The sequence below is a fragment of the Vanacampus margaritifer genome, chromosome 6, assembly GCF_051991255.1.
Source record: "Vanacampus margaritifer isolate UIUO_Vmar chromosome 6, RoL_Vmar_1.0, whole genome shotgun sequence".
NCBI classification, from domain to species: domain Eukaryota; kingdom Metazoa; phylum Chordata; class Actinopteri; order Syngnathiformes; family Syngnathidae; genus Vanacampus; species Vanacampus margaritifer.
Window position 1 is genome coordinate 6,577,956 of NC_135437.1, and position 27,085 is coordinate 6,605,040.

At 43.2% G+C, this 27,085-nt stretch overlaps 1 protein-coding gene across 1 annotated transcript in view; it reads right to left on the reverse strand.

Annotated features, from left to right (window-relative positions):
- Positions 1-27,085, reverse strand: part of znrf1 (zinc and ring finger 1) — a 55,010-nt gene that overhangs the window by 19,772 nt on the left and 8,153 nt on the right. The window contains exon 2 of the mRNA XM_077567059.1: positions 4,188-4,283. Coding sequence (XP_077423185.1) covers positions 4,188-4,283 — 96 coding nt within the window. The remainder of the gene's footprint in view (positions 1-4,187; positions 4,284-27,085) is intronic.

The following is a 27,085-nucleotide window of genomic DNA, read 5'->3' on the forward strand; positions in this document are numbered from 1 at the left end:
AAGATATAATTGCTATAGAGCAGGGGTCACAAAATGGCGGACTGTGGTCCAGATCTGGAGACCTCTTTCATCCAGACCTCCAAGAATATGTACTGGGGGGGGATATATTCAGTTTTTTTTTTCTTTTCTTTGGGAGAGCTCAGTATTGATCATTTGACATGTCATCATCATTGTTCTCCCTTTTTTTTTTTTTTGTATGGGAATGTGTGTTTGTGCGTGTGTGTGTGCGTGTGTGTGTGCGTGCGTGCGTGCGTGTAAAAAAAAAAAAATCCCATACCGTTCACCTAAACCGAACACTTGTCGTGGGGCCGCCAGGAGACCCGAAGAGGGACCAAAGAAAAGCGAAGCCCAGCACCGACCAGACACCACCCACCGGGCCACTAACCAGAGTCCTTCACCAACCCCAGAGACATCTAAATTCCAACAAATCAGGGAGACCTCAAGGGCCCAAAGGAGAAACTCAGGAAAGGTAGAAAGGACAGACGAAGCAGAGTGAGATCCACAGACACCAGCCTCCACCGATTCAATGACCTGAGGGAGAAACAGATTGTGTCTGAGTTTCGATAGATGCTGGTGTGGTGGATCTGGCATGCATGAAAATCTCCACCAAAGAGGGGAGCCGTCGACCCCCGCCAGGACAGAGCAAGCGCAACACCTCAGGGCCCCCCAGGCCGCGGCAGCGCCAAAGGACGACCCCCGGGCCCCGCAGGGGCCACCGGCCGGAGAGCAAACCCAGGAGCAGGAGCGCCCCCCACCCCAACGCGGCCCGCGCCCCCAACCCAACGAAGCAGGACGGGGCACTGCAGGCCCACCAGGCACCCCACCGGCCCACCACCCCCGCTCCCCCCACGACCCCCCCGCCCCCCATCCACCCCAACCCAGCCCCAACCGCCCCCAGGTCCCCAAATCCCCAGACACCCCCCACCCCAGCACCCACACCACCACCACCCCCCCAACCAAGCCGCCCTCGCCCCCCGCCCCCACCCCCACCAACCGACAGCCCCCGACCCCCAGAGACACACCGCACCCAGGCATCGGCGCCGAAGAGGGGCCGGGCAGCGGGGCGGAGAGGGCATCCGCGCCCACCCCACCCCCCACCACGCGGAGGGACAGAACACCAGGGGCAGAAGGGGAGATGGGGGGACCACAGCACTGCTCCATACTGCGGCCTGCCCCAACCTATCCCCCCCCCCCCCCCCAGTTGTGTGGTGCATTAAAATTGGAGGGGAGCTGCAGAGCGGAGACGGGGCACCCCGGCCGCCCACAGGCCCCGAACCGCGTCGCCGGGCCCAGAGCGACGGACCGCGCCGGGGCGGCGCCGCCCCGAACACCAGGGAGAGCCCCGCAACACAGCACCCCCCACGAGACCCAGGGAACGACCAAGACGCAGCCGCCACCCAGCAGCCAACAGAGGGGCAGACCCGCCCACGCCCAGCCAGAGGGGGACAGCACCTGTAGAGTTAGTCCCCTGGCATGCAGTGAATCCGAATATTAGCCCTTAGTGCCCATTGGAGGTGAATCTGCTCGATCCTGTTGTCAGCAACTGGGTTCTGACTATAAAAACACAACCATTAGTTACAAACTGCCAAATGCAGAGACATCAATGTTAGTTATCACGATGTGGTGGCTCTCGCTAACAGGCAGAATTAAATAACCAGAATTAGGTTAAAATATTCTATATACGTAGACCATATTTCTATGAATTTTGATATTTGTTTTTTATTTGAGGCCGATATTTTTTCCATTAAAATGTGATTTATGAGGAGGTTAGACCATTGGCCGATATTCCGAGTTTGTTTATTTTTCCAGTTAACAAGAATTGTTTTTTTAGCGATAGTAAGGGCTACAAGTGTAGATTGAAATTGTTTATGTGGTAAGTCAGTTGTTGTTAGGTCACCTAGCAAATACAAGTTTGGAGATATCCTACAGTCCAAGATAGCGGAAAGTTTTTCTAAGACTTTAGTCCAGAAATACATAACCGGAGTGCATAACCATAAAGCATGAAAATAAGTGTCTGTAGTGTTTTGTAAACACTGGAGACAAATGTCGGAGTCGGAGAGTCCCATTTTCTTCATCATATATTGAGTAATGTATGTTCTATGGATAATTTTATATTGGATAAGTTGTAAATTTGTGTATTTGTGGATATATTCAGTTTTATCGATAGCCGATTTTTGAATAGGCACGTGCGAGGGCAGCTGTGCTTGAGCCGGGGTCCTTTGACAGAGTCCGGTAAGCTCGCAAACTTTTGTTTTGTTTTTAGGGGTACACGCATTCTCAGGACAAACGTGATGAAGTATGGCGTTGTCAAAGTGAATGGACTGAGGCATATGCTTTAATTTTACCGGCATCGAGCGCTACGAGCCCTGTGTATCTGCCTACGTGTGCTCACTACGGGTGCAGCAGATTTTGGGCGCAACACAAAAATCCTTTTAGACTTCGGAATGGCCGAGGAATATTTTAAAGCAATTTGAAGAGAAAGGAGAGCAACTTAAGGTCCGTCAAATTCCCTTGTCATTCACAACAACAACATCAACAACAAGAGCAGCGCTGCACTCGGACGATGTGCATCCCCAGATGGACAGCGCCATCCAAAGTACCCGGTGTATTGCGTTACTTGCGGATAAATCAATCAACTGATGTAAGTGACAATCCTCAGCTTTTGGTGTATGTCCGATTCTAGCACGAGTAGACCAAAACATTTATAGAGGACATTTTGGGTATCACAGCTTTGAAAACACATACGAGAGGAGAGGACATATATTTGGTCGTAAAGGAAATGCTGAAAGAGAAAGGACATAATGTGAAAATTGTTGTATTCATAACTCGTGATGGGGACCCTTCCTTGAAAGATTTAGCAATTGAATATTTGCACAAAAAAGAAATTAATGAACAAAATATTTGAACAATAGACTAAAAATAAGTTGAATTACAGTATTTAAGAAATTTATTTTTTTGTCTATTAATTGACATGTTTACAATTGAATAAAAAAAGCAGAAAATTAAATTAGTGCGGTTGGGCGTTTTCTATGTCTACTTGGGCTGATCGGGTTAGTGGACCTCTTGCCAATTTAGTTGGGGACCCCTGCTATAGAGCAAACCTTAGCGTGAGTTGGCTACAATAAGTTCTTGATTAATCATTAAATTCTTTAGCAATTTTGACACGGATTGGTTTGTTGCAAACACCAGATGTGCAGCTATAATATTATTTTATAATCGGGGATTTAACATAGAGACTAATCAATTGGGTTCCTTATTCAACACAGCAGCCACTTAGAGTGAGGGCTCTATCACTGTATGTAGAGATATCTATGCCGGTGGCCGATTTTCTAAACGATCACATAGCATTTCAAAATGTCTTGCATGGCTTGGCAACTTGTTGCCGTTTGAATTGATATCCGGGGGGGAATAAAGCCTTGGGGTCAACACGCGCATGTTTGCTATACGTCAAATAATCGGAAAAGATTTTCATAGCATTGTCAATAGAACAAAAGATCTAGTATGTTTTCATGTGTATGGACTCCATACACATCCTCTTTTAAGATGTGTCAACTGGCATTTCTAAATGGTTTCAGTTTGTAACTGGATTAATAGAAAGTGGACTCACGCTAAACAGTTACCATGTAAACAAAACACAGATTCCTGTGACGTCACACCATCTGATCCAAGTCCACAAATTCTGATTAAATTTTTTATTTGCCACGCCCATTTAAATGAATGAGTGTGTTATAATTCTTAATCTTCAGTATATTATGAGAATAGCATGCCACATGTTTGTTTGTAAGAAAACCAAGAGTGTTTTTCAATACTTAAAAACTATATGCCCCCTTGCACCAAGTTTTAGTCCACACTTATTTTCATGCAGGGCTGGACTGGCCATCTGGTATACAGGGCAGATGCCCGGTAGAGCGGTCTCTTTTGGGGCCGATGCAGTGCTTTTAGATTATTACATTTTAACCCAAGAAACTCAAATATAGATTGCAAACTGAAACATCATCAATAAACACATCAGTGGCAGAACTACATGTTAGGCCCGACACGCCTATGTAAAAATGCCAGGCCAATTTTTTGTCCCAGTCCAGACCTGCTTTCATGGATAAGTGTCAGTGCAGCCGCCAAGACCTTCATTCAAGAGTAAATCAGTCAATTTTGCTAATAAGAAACCCAAATAAAGTGCTGAGGCTCACCATTGTATGACAGTCGAGGCTTGCTGAGACACATGATGAAGTGAACTTCCATTTCAGTGGACGCCACAGATTTGGAGCACACAGGACACTTGAATCCTGAAAGAATACCACAGAATAGTCACACTCACACACAAAAAATCACATACAGTGACTTTACTGAGATATATTTATTTAATAGAAACCAACTGTATGAGGTCTAGTTCTTGTTTTATTTGTTGTGTCTTTTTGTAGATAAGCCAGTATGATGTGTTGATTTATTCAGCATTGTATACCCTGTTGAAGATCATCTAATTTAAGGATACCCTGCTTATAAAGTGATACTGACTGTTGACATCACATACATAGCAACAGACGTTCAAAATTCTTGCTCATTAAAGACATTGAATAAACAAGGATAATGTGTGCAGGGATTTTCCCGTGTTCAAAATTCGGAGGCGGCCACCTCCACCTAATTAATTTGTTGCCTCCAGCCTGAGCGACTGATATTGCTCAACACAGCGCTCCAGCTATGCACTCTTGAGCTGTGTTGATTGAGCCCGGCAGCAATATATTTTAACTGCAGTTGCAGCGTTGCGCCCATAGGGAGGCGCTATATCAACAGGTGTGCACCGGAGAGACCTGAAGCAACTACAGAAGAAGAAACGCCCATTTTGTGTTTTTTCAGCCAGCACCAAAGTCATAAAAATACAGTATATACAATAAACATAATCGTTTTACAACGCTGAATTATATTTACAATTTAATATGTACTAGTGGATGCATTTTGACCCATACTGTATATTAGTCACATTTAGCACAATTGATCACTAGTGAATTGTTAATGCAAATGTTATTTGTGTGTACAGCAGAACTCTACATATTTTACTCGCTTAGTCTATATTCATTACAGTTAAATCACAAAATATAGGATAAAAGCTATGATTAATTAATATATGTATTCAAAATGTAGTATATATTACAAGTTACAACATTGTAGTAAGTAAATGAGTCACATCGTGAGGAACAGCTATTTGTGGAGCATGGAAAATTACCATCTGAGATAAAAACAGGTTGACTGTCAAAATGTTTTGCTATAAAATCATCAGGGATGCCCTCCACCTGGCCACAAATTGATTAGGACATAAAGTAATGGGAGTAATGCTACCAACTCTGTTCTTGCAAAACAGCTAAATACGCTATATGAACTCTATTGGTTACTATCATAACATCTGCACCCATGGAGCTGGCATTGATGAATTGCTGAACAGCCAAGCTTTTCTCTTCCTTTGTCAGTTTTGCGCACCTCAAACGTCAACGGCCACTCCTGCAGTATGAACAATACAGTAGAAAATATTCTCACCGTTTCACTTATTGTTTACATTATATGTTATGCCTTATTCAAAATGTTTTTATAAATTCATGTTTCCTTTACAATGCTACACACAATGTCCCAAAATAAGAATGTAAAAAAAAAACGTTTTTTGTATTTTATCTTTTTCAAGATTATAACAAATTATGACAAATACAAAACAAAGAAAAGTCAACCTATTACCCATCTTGAGAAGTTTCCACAGCTTAATTGGAGTCTACCTGTGGTTGACTGAACATGATTGGGAAAGTTACACGCCTGCCTACATATAAAGTCAGACAGTTGACAGTACACGTCAAAGTATGAATTCAAAGGAATTGTCTGGAGACCACGGGCTGTTCGGTCCCTGTACGACCGATGTGAGAGTTTAGTCCGCATTGCCAGCAGTAAGTCAAATTCGTTTCCAGTAAGGGTTTGTCAGTAAGGTGGGGGCTTTAGGACCCAGATGCGGGAAGGCAGGGCAAGGAGGCAGAGGTGCAGTCCAAAAAGACGTTTTAATATCTAATAAAAAAACCTAACTTCAAAATACAAAATAAATTGAACTAACAAAACATGAAGCTAAACATGACAAAACAACTAAGGCGAGACTAACAACATGACATGGATCCTGATCAGGCGAAGAGGTCAGCGTGACGTGGCGAAAGACTTACGACAGTTGCAACAGCAAAAATGAACCGACACAGACAGGGGGGAGACAACCGACTAAATACACCAACACTAATGACATGACAAGACACACCTGGCTGAGGGCACTGATTGGATGACACATGAGGGTAATGGGGAAAGGTGGACACAATCAGGGTTGACACAGACACCACATGAGGAAGGGCAAGTGACCAGAAACGAGAGGAGTCAGACTTTTCACAATAAAACAGGAAATGACAAGACAAGGGGAAAACACAAGGAAAACATGACAGGGAGTAAACAAGACTGAAAATAAACATGACAGGGTTGAACTCCACCAAGGTTGCCTATTGTCACCGATTCTGTTCATAACTTTTATGGACAGAATTTCTAGGCGCTAGTTTGGTGGCCTCAACATTGCATCTCTGCTTTTTGCAGATGATGTGGTGCTGTTGGCTTCTTCAAGCCGTGATCTCCAACTCTCACTAGAGCGATTTACAACCGAGTGTGAAGCGGTTGGGATGAAAATCAGCACATCCAAATACGAGACCGTGGTCCTCAGTCGGAAAAGAGTGGAGTGCCCTCTCTGGGTCGGGGATGAGATCCTGCCTCAAGTGGAGGAGTTCAAGTATCTTGGGGTCTTGTTCACGAGTGAACGGGAGATCGACAGGCGGATCGGTGCAGCGTCTGCAGTGATTCGGACTCTGTATCGGTCCGTTGTGGTAAAGAAGGAGCTGAGCCGAAAGGCAAAGCTATCGATTTACCGGTCGATCTACGTTTCTACCCTCACCTATGGTCACGAGCTGTGGGTCGTGACCGAAAGCACAAGATCCCGGATACAAGCGGCCAAAATGAGTTTCCTCCGCAGGGTGTCCGGGCTCTCCCTTAGAGATACAGTGAGAAGCTTGATCATCCGGGAGGGACTCAGTCTTGAGCCGCTACTCCACCAGTTGAGGTGGCTTGGGCATCTGGTTCGGATGCCTCCTGGACGCCTTCCTGGAGAGGTGAGGCGCCGGGAACAAGCCAGGACACGCTGGAAAGACTATGTCTGTCAGCTGGCCTGGGAACGCCTTAAGATCCCGTCGGAGGAGCTGGCTGAAGTGGCTAGGGAGAGGGAAGTCTGGGCTTCCCTGCTTAAGCTGCTGCCCCCGCGACCCGACTCCGGATAAGAGGCAGATGATGGAGGGATGGATGCCTGGAGACCTCTGACAGGATTTAAAAATGGTATTTTATTTGTATTCCTTATTTTATTGAGGCACAGACTGGGTACAGAAAATGTCTAATAGTCCCAATCAAAGTGGCCTCAATCATCTGTAAATAGAAGAAGTTTAGAAGCACCAAGACTTCTCATAGATCATCAGAGCAAGGCGACTGGGAAGAGTTGACCTTAGTCGAGGAGCTGAAGAACCTTTGGGTGAGACTGTCAAGAGATTCAGCTTTTCTCTATGGAAGAGCTTTCCAGAATGACAACTCCATAACAGCACACCTGCAGTTTGCCCAAAAGCATTTGGAGGATGCATCTGTTTTTTTCTGAGAGAGCTCAGTATTGTTCATTGGAGGATGCATCTTAGACCATGAGAGTCAATCCTTTGGCATAAATGCCAGCCACCAAGTTTGGAGGAATCCGTGCACCACTCATCACCCGGCCAATGCCATGCCTACAGTGAAGCATTGTGGTGGCAGCATCATGCTGTGATGTTTTTCAGCAGCAGGAACTAGGAGACTAGTAGTCAGTATTAAGGGAAATATGATTTAAGCAATGTACAGACATAATGGCTGAAAACCTGCTCCAGAGTGTGCTTAACTCATTCAAACCCCAAAACGTATAAATAAATGTTTAATACTTTGTCCTGCACTACCAAAAAACATATTTATACATTGTTGATTTTTTAAAATGTTTTTTAATGCTAGAGCATACAGAAGGCTTTGATACAGCATCTGACATGAAAAGGTTGGTTAAAGCAATGGTAGTTATTACAAATAACGGCCAGCAGGTCGCAGCAGAGCATAAGAGATAAACCAGGGCCAAAAAGCTCTTTTTGCTAGTGTTTTTAACAGGTTTGTGAATAATGATGAAACTTAGACATATATTTAATGCTAATTACGGAAACAGATAGAAATATCCTTTTTTTTTCCTGATGAAAGAAGAGACTCTAATCTTTCTTTTGGTAGGTTCCATGTTTTTAGAGCAATAGAACACAATATTCTGTGAGCCTTGCAAAATCTGTCAAAATCCAGTAAAACAGCCGGGAGCAAAAGGGGTTGCTTCAGTGAAAATGGCTGAAAGTGAATAAGTTAAGCTTGACTGGGATGTCAGTAGGAATGGGAATCGAAAACCGGTTCTTGTTGAGCACCATCTCCCAGTGTTTCAATTCCTTGGCATCGTTTGCCGTTTATGCTAACGATTCCCTTATCGGTTTGGTGTGGGACGATGACGTCACCACGCGCGCGAGTCGCGCGACATTTCCGTTCGCGCCGAGCAACAAACATGGCGCCACACAGTTTGTTGAAATCGTCCAAGAAAAGCTAACAACAGGCCAACTTGCAATGTTTGCAAATTGGATATTTCGTCTAAGGGAGGAAACACTACCACAATGCAAACGCAATTGCACACGCAGCATGCAATGACTGTCTGTCATGTTTGTGAGCGCTCCAGAGTCCCGGTGGAATCAAACCAGCAGCAATGCCCACCAGCAATGCAAGAGTTCTCTCCTATCAACACGCAGGTACTGGTAGTAACTATATTAGCGCCAGTTTGCCTTTAAGTGAAACATGCCGTTAGTAACTGTTAATGTTAAATCCCGTATCTCACTAAACAGCACCGGCTTGCAAGGATAAACACCGGGGCCCGCGAGTGTTGTGTTGTTGTTTTTCATCAGGGTTCATTCAAGGTTGCAAAACGTGCAAAGATGTACAGAACGAACCATGACTTAAAAGCAACACTTGCTCTTCCACACATTCTACTGGCTGCGTCGGTTTTGACTGAGGCAGGGAGGAGGAGTTTTTGAGTGCTCAGCGTTGGACATTATTGTCACAAAATAATCTAGGTTGTATTTTGTAGATTTCTACAGAAGATGATTAAAAAAAAATTGTTGTGTTTATTTTCAATTTTTCTTTCTTTCTTTCTTTTCTGGGAACCCCATTGAATAGTCCTCGAATGTGGATCTTAAAACTTCACTTTTAAACATGTCTCTTGTTTACAGATACAACTAAGACATAAAAAAGTGGATGCTAATCTATGTTTATTCAGCTTTTCCCCCCAAAAGAATCGATAAGAGAATTGCTAAAGAATCAAAAACGGAATTGTAAAAATCGTATCAATTCCCATCCCTATGTGTCAGGTTTTTCAGCAGGAGAACTCAACTAAACTCATTTTAGCGCACTGACCGCAGCTGAAACTAAGCGCTGTACATAAATGCAAGTCAGACATAAGAGAATTGAACATAATACAATATAGAAACAATAAAACAAAAACAAAGTTAAGACAATAAAACCACATTAGGCACTAAAACGATGGCAGAGTCTCAAGCTGTGTTGAAAGCCAAGGATTAAAAATGTGCTTTAAGGCATTTAAAAAAAAAAATAGATAGTGAATGTTCTTGTCTAATGTGCACTAGGGGCTCATTTTATAGTTTATTATTATTACGATTATTATTATTATCTATTTTATCACAGCCATTGTTAGTGTTCCTTTATTATTATTATTATTATTATGATTGATTGATTGATTGATCAAAATTCCTTTTCCCTACACTGTATCGGAAGAAGACAACAACTTTACATGCATCAAAGACAGATTGCAGACATGGCAATATATATCCTGATATACATAATAACATCCTTGTTATTATTATTTAACAAGGAAAGCTTAACTGATATAAAAAATCTCCCTGGCTAAAATATCATGGACCAGCAGTTTGGGATCTTAACATGGCTGAGGTGGAAGACCCAAAAACAAGATACTGAACTACCAGCTGCTCCTGATGCCGCATCAACAGTAGGTAAATGAAGACAGTGATAAAGTGGAAAAGCGCACAAGTGAAAGACCAATTACCCATTAAAACACAGTCAGGTGGCAAAAGTTCACTGAAACCAAGTTTATGTCACAAATGAAAATCCTTCTAAATAAAAGTTTAGTTTGTCAATGACCTGGCATTCATTGGGCGAATCCTGCTGAGAACTGGGAGCAATGGCCCGATGGAACGGGGAACTCGAGGTAGGGCTGAATTTCCTCAGAGAAGATGGTAACAGAGGGAGGCATCATTAGGACATAAGAAAAAGCCAGGGCATGCCTAGGTGTGGAAGTGCATCCCCTCGTGGACTGCATGCAGTATAGTTTCTCCTTTTAACTGAGCCTCATGCTACAAACCCAAGCAAGCAGTTATTACTCAGAGTGTGCATACTGTCAAATTGGGATAAAAATAAATTTGAGGTCATACGATAAAGTGAGAGCGCATGTAATCTGAATGAATGTGTTCAAGTGGTCTGTGCTACTAGCACTACAATATATATATATATATATATATATATATATATATATATATATATATATATATATATATATATATATATATATATATATATATATATACAGTATATATATATATAATTTATTTAATTAATTAAAAAATAATAATAATAATCTTCCCACATTTCTATTAGACGTTGTCTTGTGATATCTGTATTCTGCAACTGTCTTCCTTACACACATACCAATAATGGAGCCTAATTTTAGCTCGACTCTCCCATTCCTATCAAAGGCAAGGCAAGTTTATTTGTATTCATATATTTCCTACACAAGGCAACTCAATGTGCTTTACACAAAGAAAGACAACACCTATAAGCATCAACAAACACAGCAGTTAACAAACAACATTCAAAAGCAAAGAAGAGAAAACAAAAGTAGGTAACAAAATGTACTAAAAGAGCATACATTGACAATGTTAAAACATCAGACCACAAACATTAACTCATTCACTGCCATTGACGGCTATAGACGTCAAAAATTCATTTCAACTATTTCTATTAGTTTAACTTTTTTGTTTCCACTTTTGTTAACAAGAGTATGAAAACCTAGGAAAATTATTGTACATTTAGAACAGATCTAAAATTTGTGATGTGTAGGCTGCCCGGGTCCCTATCACCCGCAATTAGCAGGGACACATTGTATAGAATATATATTGTGGTGATATTTTTTTGTCTTCAAGAGCATACTCAATATTGGAGTAATCTAAAAGTAATCCAGTTACATTACTTTAATATTATGGTACTTGGATTACGTTACTAACTACATTTTTTTTAGCAGGTAATTTGTTACTGTAATGGATTACATTTTAACTCAGGCACTGCCATTGACGGCTATAGACGTCAAAAATTAATTTGAACTATTTCTATTAGTTTAACATTTTTTTTCACTTTTGTTAACAAGAGAAAATTATTGTACATTTAGAACAGATCTAAAATTTGTGATTAATCATGAGTTAACTATTGAAATCATGCTATGAATTACAATTACAAATTTTAATCGCATGACGCCCCTTATTTTTAATAATCTATTCACCTGACCCCCCTAATTTTTTATTTTATTTTCTTAAAAAAAAAAAAGATAATTTAAAAAAATGTCTAGCTTTTCATACTCTTGTTAACAAAAGTGGGAAAAAAGTTAAACGAATAGAAAAAGTTCAAATTAATTTTTGACGTTTATAGCCGTCAATGGCAGTGAATGAGTTAAAAACATTTAGGCTAAGGAAGTATTTTTTTTAATTATTAAAAGGAAAAAAAACATGATTTAAAAATGTTTAAAAGACCTTAATCAACGGTATGTGAAAAAAGCAAAAGTTTTAACCTGGATTTAAAAGTATTTACACTCTTTGGTTCTGCTGGCATCTTGGGGCATTTGTGTGCAGCATAGCAGCTAAATGCAGCTTCACCATGTTTACTTTGAACTCTGGGTTCCACTAGTTGGCCCAAGTCTGTAGAGCCAGCACAGTTACAATAATGTCTCTAAGATATTATCCACTGTCAATAAATGTTGTTGGGTGACTTGAACTCTTTTGAATATCTCTGTGTATGTTTTTTTTTTAGTAAAAAAAAAAAAATAGATCCAAAGGGGATCATTTATGGACTTTTTTAACATAACAGCAAATTAATGGAGGAGTTTGAAGAAATGCTGTCAGTTGACTATTATATTGACTATGACTTTTTAGTCATAACATAACGTTAACAATGGTGCTGACAACTATTTGGCTAGGAATACCCATGCACTTTCTGGGTACTTTTTGGTCTCTCACAAGTGAAAAGTCCGAAACACACTCAAAGACACATTCTTGACCTGGTTATCTCTAAATATGTTGACATTTATCTGTTGACGTAAAGGATGCGGCTATCTCGGATTATTTCTGTGTTCTCGCAACTATAAATACTGTACTCCTAAAGGTTTTAGACAACCAGCCCTAAGTTTATGGAAATCCTAGCTTTCAATGCAGAGACGGTTGACGAACTTCTGGACAAGTTCACCTGGAAAATCTGGAGGTGGTTGCTCCTACTAAATCTAAGACAAACATATGCTGAGCTAAAACACTTTGGAGGTGGGCTCTGAGCATAATGACTTTGAAATCAAAATGTAGGCAAATAGAGTGTAAGTGGAGAAGAATCATAACTCCAATTTCACTTTGACCTGTACACACAGTGGCTATAATTTACTACGTAAACGTATGTATGCAAAAATTGTGATTCAAATATGTGATCCATCGTTATCGTCGCACTTGAATTTGCCTCAGACTATGTGTATACACAAATAATGATGGACCAACTCCTAGAGGGAAAAAAATTAAATAATAATAATAATAATAAAACATGTTACCCAATATACACAAACATATTGGAACTACAGCCATATATAAACACTAAGAATAATTTTAACAGTAATAACCTAAATTGAGAATTTGCTAATGAGTTGACTAATGTCCTAAAAAACATGAAAAGGACACCTCTCACGTTTAACCTCGTTCTGTTCAAATGTTTATATGTGCTTATGTACTGTATATCAGTGTAGCATGTATGAGTGTGTCACTCAAGCGCAGACTACCCAAGCACTCTGGTACTGGAATATATTAGAATATAATGAAAATGATCATGTCTAACCAAAATATGAGAAATTTCATAAAGTTTGCAGTATAAATTCATATAAGGCCATGTACTGGATTCCAACTCATTTGCTCCCAAAAACGTATAAAAACGTTCTATTTTAAATTGTGCCATGGTCCCAAAAACGTGTTTATGAAATTTTTTTATGTTGTTGTTTTTAATGCTAGAGCATACAGAAGGCTTTGATGCAGCCACTGACCCGAAGAGGTTGCTTAAAGCGATGATAGTCATTACAAAAAACGGCCAGCAGGTGGCAGCAGAATATAATACATCAGTCGGGGGCATGCTGCAACAAGCTCACAAACAGGTTTGTGAATAATGATGAAACTTAGCTATATTCTAATGCGAATTGTAGCAAAACGGAAACAGATAAAAAAATATATATACTTTCAAGTTCTAACGTGTACAAATACATTGAAACATTCTATAATGAACCATGAAGCTGAATTTTATTGATATCTCTGCTTCAAAGACAACCAGTAACTCATTTTGAGTTTGCCAAAACAAAACAATCATGTTTTAAAAATGCAACAAAAAACTGCCTGGGTAACATTTTGGGCAGACGCAGTAAAGAAAGCCCACGCTGGCGACTGCAATGTCGCCATGATGCATCTTTTGTGAACACAAGGTCGCACGCATTATGACATCACAAATATGCAACACCACCATAGGAGAGGGGAGGGGTTGAGGAGTTGGGCACAACTTGAGCCACAAACACAACAGATGGACCAACGTGGCATGTCTATTATCAGCGGATTTCTTTATTATCTGGTTTATCTGTATGACGTCAAATTGGTTGATAATTGCCGATGATTATCAGCCACCGATATTATCGTGCATCCCTAATTAAAAACACTTATTTTTATGTAAGGATATTTCGGAGAACAATTCTTATGAATATGAAAATGGTCCATTCATCTTTTTTTCTCACATGATGTGAAAAAGGATCTACACTTGGCCTTCACCCTGGCTCAAAATTATGATAACTAAACACATGCTGGCTATATTAGCTATACGTAGAGAGGCACAGTCACAAACGGTGCCAGTTTAGAACAGTAAAAGTGCCTGGGAGGCTAACAGATACTCAAACAACTCTCCCTGGTCATGATCAATTATAGCACTGTAAAAGCCTGACCGTAATTACACCTTACATAAAATATCATATACCAAGCACATGATGTCTTCTTTACTTCTTAGACCAGCCTCTTATCTGTTTAAAAAGTAGACATGGCTGATAATTGTCAATAAGTGAAGAGGACATGTAGACATGGGAGGAAGGGGGGATCTGGTTAAGTTGTGCTGTAAAATAAGGATCAGAAGGGGGCAGTGGGAGGGAGATGATTCATCTACTTTATGCTGCCTTAGTTAGGAGGAGGTGGGCACTGGGAAAAAATATAGGACGACAGTAAAGAAGAGAAAACCTAGCAAAGGCGTCAAGTTGAGGGTGTAACTGATGAAATGAGTGCACTTGGGAGCAATCCAGAAAAGTAAGACTACATAAAGAGTGAATCATGGGAATGATGAGGTAGGGCAGAGGAAAGAATAGGAGATATAAAGTGAGGGAGGAAGACAAAGGAAGGCCATTTCATTTTGAAAAATGACATGGAAATGAAAACTTTTCAGTGTACCACTAAAAACTGATAAACATTCCCATTAGTTTATAGGCAATATTCCAAATTATTTTTACAACAATACAATGCTTGTGCCAGCCCCAGCCAAATCACAAGTAAGAATTAAATGGAATAATTCATCCACATAAGGGCCACAAAACCCTCATCAGATGCAGACCAGAAGCGGTGTTGAAGCACGACTTGCCCGCTAAAAAAAATCACCATATTGAACTGTGTCAGCTGACAGACATTTTGTCACATTTATGATCATGGTTTACTATGTAGCTATTGTACATGTAATGACATAAAATACTGTACATCACTTTTCATTGCTAAATATTTACTAATTGTATGGTTTTCTTTGTTGGCTGGAATTGGAGAACATACGTCGCATTCTTGTGAATCACATGAGAGGAGAGTAAAAAGACCAAAAATGGCTGCCCCCATAAGAAAGTAAGGCACAGTGTGTAATATGTGAACACTAGATGTCAAAAGAAGGCATTAGAAGCATGAACACCACCGTGGTTCAGAGAGACCACACTCCGCAAGCCATTCTTATTTTGCGCGAGCAAACGAACATCTCGGCGAGCGACGGCGACTTGGCAGCCGATGTAGAGCCCGGTGAGCGACACCAAAAGACAGAGCGAGACGGATTTAGCTAGAGTAGCTAACAAGGGTGGCTAGCAGGAGTTCGTCAGAGCCAGAGGCTGGAGTGGCTAACACGGGTGGCTAGCGGGAGAAGCTAGTAAAAAAAAAAAAGCTAGTAAAAGCTTGCAAGAGCAAAGCAGAAGGTGACAAGTGACGGGAACCCGAATCATGTGACTCATCGACGACCACCTGCAGGCCCCCAGCTGTGGAAGGTGCGCGGCGGTCGAGACACTCGATGCGAGACGGATTTAGCTAGAGTAGCTAACAAGGGTGGCTAGCGGGAGTTCGTCAGAGCCAGAGGCTGGATGGCTAACACGGGTGGCTAGCGGGAGAAGCTAGTAAAAAAAAAAAGCTAGTAAAAGCTTGCAAGAGCAAAGCAGAAGGTGACAAGTGACGGGAGCCCGAATCATGTGACTCATCGACGACCACCTGCAGGCCCCCAGCTGTGGAAGGTGCGCGGCGGTCGAGACACTCGATGCGAGACGGATTTAGCTAGAGTAGCTAACAAGGGTGGCTAGCGGGAGTTCGTCAGAGCCAGAGGCTGGAGTGGCTAACACGGGTGGCGAGCGGGAGAAGCTAGTAAAAAAAAAAAGCTAGTAAAAGCTTGCAAGAGCAAAGCAGAAGGTGACAAGTGACGGGAGCCCGAATCATGTGACTCATCGACGACCACCTGCAGGCCCCCAGCTGTGGAAGGTGCGCGGCGGTCGAGACACTCGATGCGAGACGGATTTAGCTAGAGTAGCTAACAAGGGTGGCTAGCGGGAGTTCGTCAGAGCCAGAGGCTGGAGTGGCTAACACGGGTGGCTAGCGGGAGAAGCTAGTAAAAAAAAAAAAAGCTAGTAAAAGCTTGCAAGAGCAAAGCAGAAGGTGACAAGTGACGGGAGCCCGAATCATGTGACTCATCGACGACCACCTGCAGGCCCCCAGCTGTGGAAGGTGCGCGGCGGTCGAGACACTCGATGCGAGACGGATTTAGCTAGAGTAGCTAACAAGGGTGGCTAGCGGGAGTTCGTCAGAGCCAAAGGCTGGAGTGGCTAACACGGGTGGCTAGCGGGAGAAGTTAGTAAAAAAAAAAAAAACTAGTAAAAGCTTGCAAGAGCAAAGCAGAAGGTGACAAGTGACGGGAGCCCGAATCATGTGACTCATCGACGACCACCTGCAGGCCCCCAGCTGTGGAAGGTGCGCGGCGGTCGAGACACTTGATGTGAGCCGGATTTAGCTAGAGTAGCTAACAAGGGTGGCTAGCGGGAGTTCGTCAGAGCCAGGGGCTGGAGTGGCTAACACGGGTGGCTAGCGGGAGAAGCTAGTAAAAAAAAAAAAGCTAGTAAAAAGCTTGCAAGAGCAAAGCAGAAGGTGACAAGTGACGGGAGCCCGAATCATGTGACTCATCGACGACCACCTGCAGGCCCCCAGCTGTGGAAGGTGCGCGGCGGTCGAGACACTCGATGCGAGACGGATTTAGCTAGAGTAGCTAACAAGGGTGGCTAGCGGGAGTTCGTCAGAGCCAGAGGCTGGAGTGGCTAACATGGGTGGCTAGCGGGAGAAGCTAGTAAAAAAAAAAAAAGCTAGTAAAAGCTTGCAAGAGCAAAGCAGAAGGTGACAAGTGACGGGAGCCCGAATCATGTGACTCATCGACGACCACCTGCAGGCCCCCAGCTGTGGAAGGTGCGCGGCGGTCGAGACACTCGATGCGAGCCGGATTTAGCTAGAGTAGCTAACAAGGGTGGCTAGCGGGAGTTCGTCAGAGCCAGAGGCTGGAGTGGCTAACACGGGTGGCTAGCAGGAGAAGCTAGTAAAAAAAAAAAAGCTAGTAAAAGCTTGCAAGAGCAAAGCAGAAGGTGACAAGTGACGGGAGCCCAAATCATTTGACTCATCAAAGTTGTCCTTTGGGCATCCGTAGCAGGAAGATGGCGGCGAAACATGTCAGCCTCTTAAAAGTTGAGCCATGTAATATAATTATCGATTACTCGACCTACAATTATATAAACAAAATGTACATTGATGTGGTAGAACATATTTCTTGCGTATTCAATAGTGGGTTTTTCAATTAAATGAATTATTAGTTCACCGCTACATGGCGTTAAAGACACACACTGTGGCTTTAAAGATAAATACTTAAAGTAGAGTTAGTAAAGTAGTAGTTGTAGAATAGTGTTACTGGTAAGTCAACAACAGCTGATAAAAAAGTTATGCACATTTAGAATACAACACAATACAACAGTAATTCCCTTTTCTGTGGAAAACTATCAAAAATAAGACTTGACAATGAATCAAAAACTAAGCTATCAGGCACAGCAATGTAGTTTATTGAGATTATATTTCCTGCATGTCACAAAATGCACAGCTAATTCTTGTCCTTGCTTGCATGGATTTTTTTGCCTCTCACATGATAATTGAAATTGAAAACTCGTAACAAAGAAGGTTTGGACATCTTGTTTGTTTATATGCTTATTCTTCCTATGCCTATGATTGAGCTCTTATAAAGCATTTTTTAGTTAAAAAAATTAAATTAAATTAAAAGAACTTTTCTTGCACTGTGTGTTCTTTAAGTAATTTTGGTAACATATTTTTTTTTGTACTTTGTTTTAAATGTTTTTAGCTCTCTTGTTTGCATGCTTTTAAATGTTGTACGTACGTGTATTGCTTTGCATAAATAAAGTTACCTTGCCTTGCCTAACACTCTAAAAAAAAAAAAAACCTCAACATTATGGCACTTTTAAATCTTTGAAAACAATGAAAAAATATCTACTTTGCTCCAATGTTAAACATTAAATTAAACAAAAAGGATTCGTACTATTTAATTGATCCAAATTATTTTAAGTTAGGACAACCAAAAATAATGGGTTTGCCTGGCCAAAATATACGGCATTAATAGAAAGTAAAACTTTCATGTTACACCAATTGATTGAAGCCTAAGTATTGACCATGACGGATTACTTCAATATTTTTAAGTTCATCTAGTGTTTTCTTTTTTCAGTGTCACCTGCAATTGGCTGTCAACTACTAAATGTCAGATGGTTCTAGGTCACGCACCAACCTAATAAAGCCAAGAGGTGTAGAAAATGGCTGGGTATTGTTATTTCCTCATTAGGTTTTGCTGTTGTTGGACATGTTGACAAAATTAATTCATAATATTCTGGAGAAAAGCTCGTCAATTAGTGTGTCTGACTTCATGTCATTATTTGTTAAGCTCTCATTCATTTAGTAGAATAAGCACACATGAGTGAAAGTGAGCCGGAGTGCCCCACAAATGTTCCTAACCAAAGTGGGAAGTGGCCTGGAACGCTATATAAATAAATGTACTCACAGCCAAGACAGCACTTCAAAACACACACACACTGATGCACACACAAACACATCGACACACGCACAAAACCAACACTCCAGAAAGCCCTTCAGAGCTGAACATCGGCCGCCGCTCGCCACAATGTCCAAAAACGGCATCCCTGAAAACTGCTGGCTCGATTACATCATCCCTTACAACTCGTGCAACTCTTCACCAAAAACCTCTCAATACCTTACTGGAAAAAGCAGCCGTTTCCATGGCAACAGGACAGAACAAGAGAATGGGAAAAATAGACAGAGGGAGACGGAGGAAGTGGAGAGGATGGATGTTGGCGAGAGCCGACACATATGTTGTTTTATGTGTCAAATAGGCGATGAGTCCTACTATGGATAAACGCTGTAGCGTGGAGAACGGTAACAGCGCAAAAGGAAGGTCATAATCATCTAGTTTGAAGACGACGTAGATTGTGCTTTGCATTTGTATAATCTGGCACCATCAGGGTTTAAATTAGGTCGTTGGAATCCAAAGGAGTTTATGAACGTTCAGTCAGCGCCACACATATTCTACAGAGAGCACAGCGGACTCGTTAACAACATTTCTCGGGCAAAGCAGCAATCAAAAGGTGGCTTCACACAAGCTGCTATGCGGGACCCCTGAGAGTCGGCAGTTAAAAATAAGGTGTTGCATGTTTCCAACCAGGTCTGTCAACAAATATTTTCAGCGCTGATTGTACTGTGAGTTTACTTAACAAACAAGGAAGAAGTTATTTAGTGCTGCAATCAATCAAGTTAAATTAATAACATTGAGTAGTACACTACACTCTAAAAAAAAGATTTTGGAGAGAGGTAAATATAGCCCACAAAAATCATCTAAAACAGTGGTCCCCAACCAGTGGGCCGTGGACCGGTACCGTGCCGTGGGCCCTTTTACACAGTTGAAAGAATAAAAAAATGTACTGTACTTCCGGTTAATTGATTGGCCGAGGCTTAAAAAAATATATATTTTGAAAAGTGACCGGATTCTGTCTGAGCGATAAAAGAAAAAGGGGGTGTTCAAAGCAGCATATACCGTTCACTTGTTAAAAAATAGTGACCACCCCGCCACAAATACCCCCCGACCCCCAACCACTGTCTCATATTTGACCCGGGAAGGCACTGGATGAAGTGGCTGGGGAGAGGAAAGTCTGACCTAGCTGCTAAAGTTGCTACCCCGTGACCCGACCGCGGATAAGTGGTAGAAAATGGATGAATCACTGAATATCGTTGCAGTGAATACGTTTTTAAAATGAAATGCAGTTACTGTGTGCGTATTAGCAATGAAAATAACAACAAGCCATTGTTTTTTATGTTGTTGTCACAGCAACAAAAACACATCAATCAAATCTCATGCAGCCACTTTGCAGTTCATCCTCCTTCTTTACCCTTGATAGAATTCTGCAGCTTTTTTTTAATGTAGAATGTGTGTGTGCCCCTTTCTGTGAATTGCACTGCTCAGCGAAGCCACGGAGAAGACAGAGAGGCATCGTGAGTAGGGTGTGCCAAAAAAAAAAGATTTTCATAAGAATCGCGATTCTCATTTAGTACGATTCAGAATCGATTTTAAATGTCCCAAAATCAATTTTATTTAAATTATTTTATACTGTCTTGCCTTTGTCTGTGTGTGCCTTTATTTGGAGCGCTGTTCATGTTGTACCCGGTTTGGCCACTTAGTGTATGTGGTTCCACGCGGTCTAATACACTGTTAAGTTGTAGCCACATTAGAGAGTAGAAGGAAAAAGTCACAATCAAGTTATTCCAATAAAAGTTGTTTTTTTGCAGCTAGAGCCGTTCTTTTGAGTGATGAAAGTGCCGCGAGTAGCACGCTAATTAGCATTAGCGAGTCAGACTGGAGTAGATCATTACAATTCCTTGCACATCTATAGATTGAAGCAAAAATCATAGTCAATCAAATCATTCTGAATCAAAAATCGCTCTTAATCGAAAATCTATTCTTAATCGAATCGCAGACCCAAAAATCGGAATCGAATCGTGAGACATTCAAATATTCCCACCCCTAATCGTGAGTATGCAGATGCACCTCATACATGTGTATGAGAGAAGAAGAAAAACATTGCAGTGGATGTTTGAATCCCACACCCAGACCGCAAAGAAGCACAGATATTTGTTTCGTCTTCCTGAAAGCCTCCAATGCGTGGTCCAGCCACAACATCAGTCTGGGTGAACACAATGCAACACAACACGATGTCTGCGTGTCCCACATACATACATTAGTGACATTGCCATTTCTTAGCGTGTGGCATTGTCGGGAAAGATGATTTCTAAGCCAGCTACGGACTCCCTCGTGTAGAATTTAGTAATGGAGGATTCTTCTAGGCGTCAGACACCTTATCAGTCCTTATTCCTGACAGTTATTGTTAAGGAAAAACAGAATATTGCCAAGATCCCTCAGAGAATAAAAACCTCCACTAAAGGGTTGCCCCCCACCCCACCATTTTTAAGAGGATGTTTTTTTTCTTTTGGGCGGCAGTCGCTCGTCTGTAAGGAGTTGGGCTTTGGAGCTAGGCAGGTACATGGTTGAGTCCAGCTGCAGACCAAATGTAATAATTAGGGGTGTCAAAATTAATTTTGAGTTCATTTAAAGTTCCTTTAACACCACCATAAAAAAAATATAACCTGCGATTAATGACTACCCTTTACTTGGGGACGTCAACTTCAAAATTTAGCAGTAATAAATGCAATAATAATGCATTTATTTGTGAAGACTGGGGTCAAGTTGTATTTTACAATTTTGAAAATGTTCATGTTAAACATTAGATAGCTCTTAATATGAAAATAAAAATGCACTGAGCTGTCACCAATGTCTTACAAATGCAATTATGCCATCTAGTGGCAGAAATATGAATTCAACATAAATCAATATCGCACTAGTTTTTTACAGTACAGTCGATTTTTTAAACTAAATTTTATGAATTATTAGGAAATTATTGTATCAATGACTCAAAGGTGCGACCATATTTTTATTAGTTTAAATTGTTTTTCCCATTTTTATGTTAAGTAGTATGAAAACTTCCCAAAATCAGTTGGGAAAGGCTTTATTCACCCATGACCCAGATGATGACAAGCGTTATACAAAATGAATGGATGGGTAAAGCTGTATTTCCTCTTGTGTTAGACTATTTCAGACTCAAGGGAATTGTCAATTTAATAACCATGAGAGCATAAATAGACAAGTATTTTGCTAAATTAATGGATGGATGGTGAGAGATTAGAGAGCTACAAAAGCTGATAGAGCATTTTAGAAGGGTGAGGAGAGTGAATTATTGTTTGTGACAGGATGTTCTAGTCAGCGCGAGCCAGGCTAGAAAATCTGAATATTGGAAATTGTGCTAACTTTTAAAGCCAAGACAAACATATCGACGCCTTCTTAAAATAATCGCCTAAATCATTTTTTCAGATTTTCCAGGAAACACAAAAAAATCAACCATTTGCATTGTGAGGAGATGATTTAGGCAAAAAAAATATTTTTTGCACACAAAAAAAAAGACTCATAGGCTAGGGCTGCTCAGTTATGAAAAAAAAAAGAGCCATCAGGCTCTCTTGATCAAATATTGAACACAACACAAACATTTGAGAGGATTTAAAAAATAAGCCGTGCAAGATAAACAATAAAGTACTTTGTATCAACAGTATGCACATCCTACTGGATGCATCATTCAAAGTCGCTTTTGAAAATCATTTCAAAGGATGCTGAGAATGAAAAAAATAATAATCTAGCAATTTGTGCAGTTTGTTTCTTAGAGTTTCTTAAAAAAGTATGTATATATATATATAGATATAGATGTATCTATCTATCTATCTCTCTCTCTCTCTCTCTCTCTCTCTCTCTCTCTCTCTATATATATATATATATATATATATATAAAGCGTTAACTAATTAATTAATCACAAAAAATTATCGCATTAACCATGTCTTAATGAAGATTAATCGCACAATTAATTTTGATCGCAGATGATCCTTTAGCTGACAGTGGATGGTTATGTTAAAGGTTGTGTTTGAGCAATAAACTACATGCATTAAAGTAAAGCATTTAATAAATGTTTGCATATGACATTCAGGCCTTCCTTTGAGGAAGCAGGGTCTGGGGACTCTGAAGTGGGCTCCCCTATCTCTGGGGTCGAAGTCGCCGAGGTGGTTGGAAAGCTTCTCGGTGGCAGGGCCTCGGGGGTGGATGAGATCCGCCCGGAGTTCCTGAAGGCTCTGGATGTTGTGGGGCTGTCGTGGTTGACACGTCTCTGCAGCATCGCGTGGACATCGGGGACGGTGCCTCTGGATTGGCAGACCGGGGTGGTGGTTCCCCTTTTTAAGAAGGGGGACCGGAGGGTGTGTTCCAACTTTAGAGGGATCACACTCCTCAGCCTCCCAGGTAAGGTCTATTCAGGGGTGCTGGAGAGGAGGGTCCGTCGGGAGGTCGAATCTCGGATCCAGGAGGAGCAGTGTGGTTTTCGTCCCGGCCGTGGAACAGTGGACCAGCTCTACACCCTCAGCAGGATCCTCGAGGGTGCGTGGGAATTCGCCCAACCAGTCCACATGTGCTTTGTGGACTTGGAGAAGGCGTTTGACCGTGTACCTCGGGGAGTTCTGTGGGGGGTGCTTCGGGAGTATGGGTTACCGAGCCCCCTGATACGGGCCATTCGGTCCCTGTACGACCGATGTCAGAGTCTGGTCCGCATTGCCGGCAGTAAGTCGAATTTGTTTCCGGTGAGGGTTGGACTCCGCCAAGGTTGCCCTTTGTCACCGATTCTGTTCATAACTTTTATGGACAGAATTTCTAGGCGTAGCCGAGGCGTTGAGGGGGTCCGGTTTGGTGGCCTCAGCATTGCATCTCTGCTTTTTGCAGATGATGTGGTGCTGTTGGCTTCTTCAAGCCGTGACCTCCAGCTCTCGCTGGAGCGGTTCGCAGCCGAGTGTGAAGCGGTTGGGATGAGGATCAGCACCTCCAAATCCGAGACCATGGTCCTCAGTCGGAAAAGGGTGGAGTGCCCTCTCCGGGTCGGGGAGGAGGTCCTGCCCCAAGTGGAGGAGTTCAAGTATCTTGGGGTCTTGTTCACGAGTGAGGGTAGGTTAGAGCGGGAGATCGACAGGCGGATCGGTGCAGCGTCTGCAGTGATGCGGACGCTGTATCGGTCCGTTGTGGTGAAGAAGGAGCTGAGCCGAAAGGCGAAGCTCTCGATTTACCGGTCGATCTACGTTCCTACCCTCACCTATGGTCACGAGCTGTGGGTCGTGACCGAAAGAACAAGATCCCGGATACAAGCGGCCGAAATGAGTTTCCTCCGCAGGGTAGCCGGGCTCTCCCTTAGAGATAGGGTGAGAAGCTCGGTCATCCGAGAGGGACTCAGCGTCGAGTCGCTGCTCCTCCACGTTGAGAGGAACCAGTTGAGGTGGCTCGGGCATCTGGTTCGGATGCCTCCTGGACGCCTCCCTGGGGAGGTGTTCCGGGCATGTCCTACCGGCAGGAGGCCCCGGGGACGACCCAGGACACGCTGGAGAGACTATGTCTCTCGGCTGTCCTGGGAACGCCTTGGGGTCCTGTCGGATGAGCTGGCTGAAGTGGCTGGGGAGAGGGAAGTCTGGGCTTCCCTGCTAAAGCTGCTGCCCCCGCGACCCGACCCCGGATAAGCGGAAGAAGACGGACGGACGGACATATGACATTCAGAATATTTGTTCATGTCAAACTATCGGGGTCATTCTTTCCCATTTAATGGATTAAAAAATGTTGAAGACGTCCTCATAACATTAAAATCCAAATAATTAACTTAATTAATTAAGTTAATTGAGTTAATTAATAACTCCCTCCGTGAGTCATCACCTTATCGTGGTGGAGGGGTTTGCGTGTCCCAATGAGCCTGGGAGCTATGTTGTCCGGGGCTTCATGCCCCTGGTAGGGCCACCCAAGGCAAACAGGTCCTAGGTGAGGGACCAGACAAAGCATGGCTCAAACGACCCCAATGACGAACACAAACCTTGGATCTTCGTTTCCCTTGCCCGGACGCGGGTCACCGGGGCCCCCCTCTGGAGCTAGGCCTGGAGGTGGGGCTCGAAGGCGAGCGTCTGGTGGCCGGGCCTATACCCATGGGGACCGGCCGGGCACAGCCCGAAAAGGCAACGTGGGTCCCCCTTCCCATGGGCTCACCACCGGTGGAAGGGGCCAAAGGGGTCGGGTGCGCAGTGAGTTGGGTGGCAGCTGAAGGAATATTTAAATTACTATATTAATTATAATCTTTGCCTGTCCAAATAATTGTATTCAGGATCTGATGAAGAAGTTTTCTTGCAAGAATTTATTTAGAGGCCTCTAAAGACACAGTCAGGACATCACATCTGAATCCAAGTGATGATCCCAAGTGTGTGACAATTTACAGAACATCGACTCATTTATACAAAAAAGATAAAAGGTTCCTCCTCCCGGCTCTTGATTGAACAAAGGGCAGACATGTCATCTCCTAGATTGAACAAAGGTGTAAGGTTGATGGTAAACAGACATCTTTATACAGTTCCCCTTCTTGATTGGGGGAACAGATGCAATATTGATCTGACCCCAAACCTTCAGTCCCTAAGAGACTCTGACACATCATGCACATTCCCCTTCCAACAGCATTGAGGGTACGAAGATCAAATAAAGTCCACCAAATCACCGACCCACTGTATTCTTTTAAACACTCATGATTATATCACATTGATATGCCTATAAGTAAATTCAAAAACAGTAAAACATCAAATTGAAAATGTTAAATGTCTTCACAGCCAAAGGCGGGGGCCTTGGCGGTCTGACCCCCGGCTACTGAAGCTAGCTCTGGGGACATGGAATGTCACCTCTCTGACAGGGAAGGAGCTCGAGCTGGTGTGCGAGTCTGAGAAGTTCCGACTAGATATAGTCGGACTCACCTCCACACACGGCTTGGGTTCTGGTACCAATCCTCTCGAGAGGGGCTGGACCCTCTTCCACTCTGGAGTTGCCCACGGTGAGAGGCGCAGAGCAGGTGTGGGCATACTCATTGCCCCCCAGCTAGCCGCCTGTACGTTGGGGTTTACCCCGGTGAATGAGAGGGTAGCCTCCCTCCGCCTTCGGGTGGGGGGACGGGTCATGACTGTTGTTTGTGCTTATGCACCGAACAGCAGCTCAGAGTACCCACCCTTTCTGGAGTCCTTGGAGGGTGTGCTGGAGAGCGCACCCCCTGGGGACTCCCTCGTTCTACTGGGGGACTTCAACGCTCACGTGGGTAATGACAGTGATACCTGGAGGGGCGTGATTGGGAGGAATGGCCCCCCCGATCGAAACCCGAGTGGTGTTTTGTTATTGGACTTCTGTGCTCGCCACGGACTGTCCATAACGAACACCATGTTCAAGCACAAGAGTGTCCATATGTGCACCTGGCACCAGGACACCCTAGGCCGTAGTTCAATGATAGACTTTGTAGTCGTGTCATCGGACTTGCGGCCGTATGTGTTGGACACTCGGGTTAAGAGAGGGGCGGAGCTGTCAACTGATCACCACCTGGTGGTGTGTTGGCTCCGATGGCGGGGTAAGATGCCGGTCCGACCAGGCAGGCCCAAACGTACTGTGAGGGTCTGCTGGGAACGTCTGGCAGAATCCCCTGTCAAAAAGAGTTTCAACGCCCATCTCCGGCAGAGCTTCTCCATTGTCCCGGGGGAGGCGGGGGACATTGAGTCCGAGTGGACCATGTTCCGCGCTTCAATTGTTGAGGCGGCCGATCGGAGCTGTGGCCGTAAGGTGGTTGGTGCCTGTCGTGGCGGCAATCCTCGAACCCGCTGGTGGACACCAGCGGTAAGGGATGCCGTCAAGCAGAAGAAGGAGTCCTATCGGGCCTTTTTGGCCTGTGGGACTCCGGAGGCTGCTGACGGGTACCGGCTGGCCAAGCGGAATGCGGCTTTGGCGGTCGCTGAGGCAAAAACTCGGGCATGGGAGGAGTTCGGTGAGGCCATGGAAAACGACTTCCGGACGGCTTCGAGGAAATTCTGGTCCACCATCCGGCGTCTCAGGAGAGGAAAGCAATGCACCGTTAACACTGTGTATAGTGGAGACGGAGTGCTGTTGACCTCGACTCGGGACGTCGTGAACCGCTGGGGAGAGTACTTCGAAGACCTCCTCAATTCCACCAACACGCCTTCCTTTGAGGAAGCAGGGTCTGGGGACTCTGAGGTGGGCTCCCCTATCTCT